Source organism: Stegastes partitus, unplaced genomic scaffold, assembly GCF_000690725.1.
Source record: "Stegastes partitus isolate 25-593 unplaced genomic scaffold, Stegastes_partitus-1.0.2 Scaffold1043, whole genome shotgun sequence".
Lineage (NCBI taxonomy): Eukaryota > Metazoa > Chordata > Actinopteri > Pomacentridae > Stegastes > Stegastes partitus.
Window position 1 is genome coordinate 196,236 of NW_007578774.1, and position 5,924 is coordinate 202,159.

General features: G+C 41.7%; 1 protein-coding gene across 1 annotated transcript; it reads left to right on the forward strand.

The window, feature by feature from the left end:
* The first annotated feature begins 629 nt into the window (after window positions 1-629).
* On the forward strand, window positions 630-2,966 carry LOC103367387 (endonuclease domain-containing 1 protein-like). The gene is made up of 2 exons (XM_008295393.1): window positions 630-979; window positions 2,283-2,966. Exons 1-2 carry the CDS (start codon window positions 716-718, stop codon window positions 2,901-2,903), a joined length of 885 nt encoding a protein of 294 aa, XP_008293615.1. The 5' UTR covers window positions 630-715; the 3' UTR covers window positions 2,904-2,966.
* Window positions 2,967-5,924: the final 2,958 nt, after the last annotated feature.

Here is a 5,924-nt window from a genome sequence, read left to right on the forward strand (position 1 = left end):
ATATTTTTTCCAAATTGTGATTCTTTTACGAGGTCTGACTGTATAATTATACTGCTGTGTTGTACTTGTAATAATCATAATTTCCCAGGTCATTCTATTCTATTCTATTCTATTCTATTCTATTCTATTCTATTCTATTCTAAATCAGCTCCAAATATGATTATTCTACAGATATTTTCCATTATTTGAAAGAAAAAAAAAATGCATATAAGATGGATTGAAACCCCCCCAAAAAAGTATTTTGCAGATTTTGCTGCTTTGTTAAATTTAACATTACATCTAGTAAAATCACAGAAATAAACTAGTTAAAAACATCGGTTTTTTTACAGATTTTTTTTTTTTTTTCACAATTTCTTCACAGGATTTTTAAAATATTTTTTGCAGTGCATGTGGAACTAAACTGAGTTGCACATTCATGCATGAATTAATTTTATCATCCACTGCAAGAGGCAAATTCTGCACAATAATTCAGAGTATATTTGGATTTTTCTTACTTAAGTAAAGCTCTGAGTTCACTGCTGAAGGTCAGGCGTCACTGCAGGCAAATTCAATGGTCTTGTTTCCTGAAAGAAGAAAAAAAAAAGAACCTGAAACTAAAGTTAAAAGTGCTTCTGCTTTCAGTCAGAGGCTGACTGTTACTGAAAAGTGAACATCTGTCCATTCATTCCTGTGAGTCTGTGAAGGACATGACGGGTTTCTGAACATTCAATTAAAAATGCTTGGCGCTCTCCTCCTCCTGGCCTTCGCCGCCGGTCGCTGTGCAGCCGATGTTGGGGATTTCACCCCATGCCTGCAGTTCTTCTACAGATCCTGGCCTCCTAAAGGTTTGGCCGGAACCCCGATCTGCCAGCGTTATTACAACCAGCACCACTTCGCCACGCTGTACAGCCGACCTCGCCGCTCGCCCTGGTTCTCGGCTTATTTGTACTCTGTTCCCACCGGAAAGAGGCCTTCAGCGTCCTGGAAGTTTGAGCCACAGGTGAGCAGAGATTTAAAAAGTTCAGTTTGATGAGCATTAAAGGCTGTAGCTGCAGTAACCAACGGGTCTGACGCTGACAACTTTGGGTAGGATCCGGTTCGGCAGCAGTTACACAACGTTTCTGCGGTTTCTGCATATAACCACAAAATGAGGAAACGAGTCCCAGTAAAGGAGAACAGCTTGATGCATGTTGTAAATACTGCTGTCTGTTCGTGTATTTATGTCTGACAATGTGACAGCAAGGGCGCCAGAAACTCTATGAAGTATAATTTTATATATTAATATGTGTTCATACCCTCGCATTAAAGAGAAGGCAAAATTCACAACAGTCACTCAAATAACAAGAAACTGAAAAAAGTAATAATAAATAAAAATGTACAAAATTATAATTTAGTGAAATAAGACATTGCTTTGAATTGTGGGTAAAAAGAAAATTAAAAAAAAATTTAAACAAACTGTCCCGGACAAATGAGAGCACTTTGCTGATGAGCAGTGAAATCTAAACACCTGTCAACAGGTGCAGAAGTCTGACTGAGAGTTACAGAAAACACCCGAAGGCAGTGATTGGCTCAGAGGGTTGTTCAACTAAATATTACTTTACGGGTCCCATCATGCTTGTTTGCTTATTGTTTTGTTGTTGTTGTTTATATTTCTGTTGAACCACAATTCAAAAGCAATGTCATGATTTTCATAATTTTTTTATTTATTATTATTTTTGTCAATTTCAACTTATGTCAGTGACTGAAGCTGTTTTTTTCCTTCTTTCATGGGAGGCTATGAATACATCTGAGGACGACTGTAGTTCATATTGTAAAGTTTTAGCTAGGAATGTCCAATTTTAGTTAATTTGTTTTCCTAGTTCCTGATTCAGTTCAATTCATTTAATATTTAGTATCTCCAGATATAGTTTTTCTAGATATTACAAACTTCAAGTGTTGTAGATTAGCTGCAGTGCCTGGTTGTACCACCAGAGGGAGCTGTACTGTTTCATACTGTACCAACGTGAGGAGGCGGGCAGTTTTGTGTTGATGAGCAGAAAACATTTTTGGTGTTTAGTTCATAAAGGAACACCGTGACAGAGATTTGTACAGGACTTAGTGAACTCAGGCCAACACCTGATAAACTAGTGTATGAATCACACGTCTCAGCAAAACATCTTTTATTTTTACATCTCTTCATGACAAACCTGTTGGATTGAGGCAGCTCTGACACATAAAGTGTGTTGCAGTAGTTCATGTGCACATACAGTATTTTCGGATGCAAATCATTAGCAGTTTGTCAACACTGCTGCTTTCTGCCCTAGTTGGCGTATCCAGGAGCTGATGGCAACATGGTCCCATTCCCACCGGGCCCTCCAGACCAGAACGTGGTGGAAAGCCAGGCGGTAGATCTGGACTACATCAACTCCACCTACTCTCGTGGCCACCTGAACCCTAGCCTTCACCACCAGAGGTACCAGGCCCGGTCTGCCACCTTCACCCTCACCAATGTGGTTCCGCAAAAGGTGGGATCCAACGACGGGCCCTGGGAACTCCTGGAGCAGAACGTCAACAAGACCTTAGCAGCCTACTGTCTCGGGAAGGCGTACATGGTGACTGGCGTCATCCCGTACCGGGGGGACGAGCACTGGCTCAAGAATCACCGTGTGGCGGTGCCGGAGTATCTTTGGTCCACCTACTGCTGCCCCAACTACAACCACAGTCTCCCAAATTGGCTGAGCAACACCTTTCCGACGTACGCTGCCATCGGACGCAATGACCCCAACAGCACCGAGGAGATTGTACCAGTCAACAAGACGGCTAAGAAGCAGTACAGAGGGTACGATGTGAGACGGATGTCGCTGGAAACACTAGAGATGTACCTGAAGGACAGGTTTAACACTGTCGTCAGCGTTTTCTACGAGCAGTGTGTCGGATCAGACTGACCCTGCACAGTTGATGTGTTGTGGAAACCTGCTGTACCTGACCTTAAAAACATGAAAACACTGCGCTGGATCACGAGTTAATATTGCGTACAATATGGACAATAAGGAAGTTCCACACAAAGCACAAACACTGAAGCTATTGTAGTTAATACAAAACTCAGAAATTCCTTTTCGGGATGTCATGATGTACCGGTGACAAAGGGGGCTGTTGTAAATGCCACTGGGATGTAGAAACCTGATAGTTCTCAGCTTTACTCAGCACACTGGCTGGAGGCTGTTAATAATCACAGAAGACTTTGTCATGGTGGCCCTTTACTAACTAAACCCCCATAATGTCTGTGAAGATTCTCAGTCATCCAGGTCATGGTTATTCTCGTAGATTAATTGTAGCAACCGGACTTGCTTGAGTTCCTTGAAGACGTTTCATCCAAGAGGCTTCATCAGTTCTGACTGACTGGTTGGGGTCCCAGATACTTATATCCTAAAGGAGACATTAACACCTGAGTTTCGGTTTCAGTTGGGGGTTTGTTGCTCCTGCCCCTCGTCATGTGAGTCGTTTACTCCCAACTAGTCAGTCAGAACTAATGAAGCCTCTTGGATGAGAGGTGAAACGTCTTCAAGGAACTCAAGCAAGTCCAGTTGCTACGACTACTCTACGAGAACCCCCCCACACACAATGTTTTCTGCTCGCCAGCACAGAACTGCCAACCTCCTGCGGTCACTACAGTATTAAACAGTAAGCGGTTGGTGGAACAACCTAATACTACGGTTAATCTACAATATTTTAACTGCGTCTTATCCAGGAAAACTGTGTCTGGTTGGGAGATACCGTGAGAAATTACTTGAGTTACATTGGGGGCAAAAAATTGGGGCATCCCTAGTTTTCACCTTAATCTAAAATTATTCAGGTAATTTTTATATACGAATAATATATCTCATATTGTAAAGTGTTAACGAGGAATGTCAAAGTTTAGTTAATTCTTTTCCTACCTCCGGATTTGCTTCAAATCATTAATTTAATATTTAGTGTCTCCCGATACAGTTTTTCTAGATATTGCACACTTCAAGCGTTGTAGACTCGCTGTAGTACCTGGTTGTGCCACCAGGGGGAGACTGTACTGTTTAATACTGTAGCAACGTGAGGAGGCGGGCAGTTTTGTGTAGCTCGACAGAAAATAGTTTTAGTGTTTAGCTAGTAAAGCAGCACCATGACAGAGTCTTCTACTGAGGCCACCAAACAAGAGTTCATGTAACCTGAGACAGACCAGGGCACTAATCATACGTCTCAACAAAACATCTGATAGCTGCTTTTACTGTTTTACTTTTGCAGATCTCAATCACTTCATAACTTCAAAAAGTGTGTCTTAATCCTGATCTTTCAATTTAGTTTGGCTTCGTGTGCATAAATGTGTGTGACATATGGATCCATGTACAAACACAGAGCTGTGTAAGAGCTCAACGGTATTCATTTACAAGAAGAACAGGCAAAATTGTACATGAAATCCATCCATTATCCATTATCTACACACCGCTTAAACCTCACGAGGGTCGTGGGGGCGCTGGAGCCTATCCCAGCTGACTCAGGGCGAAGGCAGGGGCTACTACATAAAATCCACCTCAGTAATATTTCACATATTAATTCATATTTCACAATGTGTGACTGTATTGAAAGTCATTATTACAGACATTTTAAACATCTCTAGACAGTGCTGTGGAGACGGGTGTGGATATGTGAGACCTGCCTTCATACGAGCTGACCCGCCATCGTCGGAAAACGATGCTAAAGGTGAACACAGTGAGACTAAAATAAGCAGTTGTGACCAAGAATTCTTTGTTCCAAAAGTCTGAGTTAACTTTTAACCTCATACTAACATTATTGGAAATGATCTTTAAAATGTTCTTTGAATATTAGATTAAAACTTTTTCTTTGATGCGTTATCAGAACTTATCAGACCCAGTAAACACTCCCCACCTGCTGGGTTGGAGGTAAGAAAGTGTTGGGAAAAAAATTACTACAAAACATGTAATCAACCTTTAATCTTGTTGTACTTTCACAGCCAACAGCAGGGAACAGTCTGTAAACTGTGCTTCACTGTAGATCTTGTAGAAGCATCGACACTATTTACTGTAGATAAATTTACGATTGAGCAATAAATAGTCAAGGTAATCTGAGTTTAGTCTGTCTGGCTTTCTGACATGAATCACCATCAAACACAATGGCTCTTTCATTTTTGCTTGTTTTTCAGCACCGCTTATCGAGTCTCCATGACAACAGCAGGTAGGTGAGAGTGTATGTTTGTTTTAAAGGTGTGGTTGTGGATGTAGGTGGAGGTTCACAACCTGATCTCAGGGCCTGCAGACTGTTAGAAAAATCCTCAAAAAGGTCAAAACACGAAGCGAGTCTTCCTTTAGGCACAGCAGTACTCCTCGGCCTTCAGTGGCGTCCTACCTGAATGAAACCACCTCTTAACACAGCCATTATGACGCCACGGCCGTCGAAACCATCAGTAATATGCAGAAAGGCAGCATAACAGGGCGTTGCATGGCAGACAGGTATGTCATGTAGCAAGAATGAATGCCATCGCTAAAGCAAGAAACCCGATCAAAGCAATTCAACAAGTCTCCATTAACTGCAGCCACAGCAGCACCACAAACATCACATCTAACAGGAGCACCAATATCAACCCAATAACATGACAAAAATATAAATTTTACTCACCATAACATGATGATTTGAACACAAACTCCATCCTCCTGTCTTTCCTGCTGCCTGTTGTTCACCAGTCTCAGGTTTAGAAGCGAGTGGCAAAAAGAAAGCCACTGTTGAAAAAAGACTAAATCTGAACTAGAGGTCACCAGAAGACATGTAGAGACTCTGAAGTCAACTGGAAGAAGGTTCTTTGGTCTGATGAGATCAAATTGAACTTTTTGTCCATCAGACTAGACACTGTGTTTGGCGAACACCAAAATCTGCACATCCTTATAAACCCACCATGAAGCACGGTGGTGGCAACATCATGA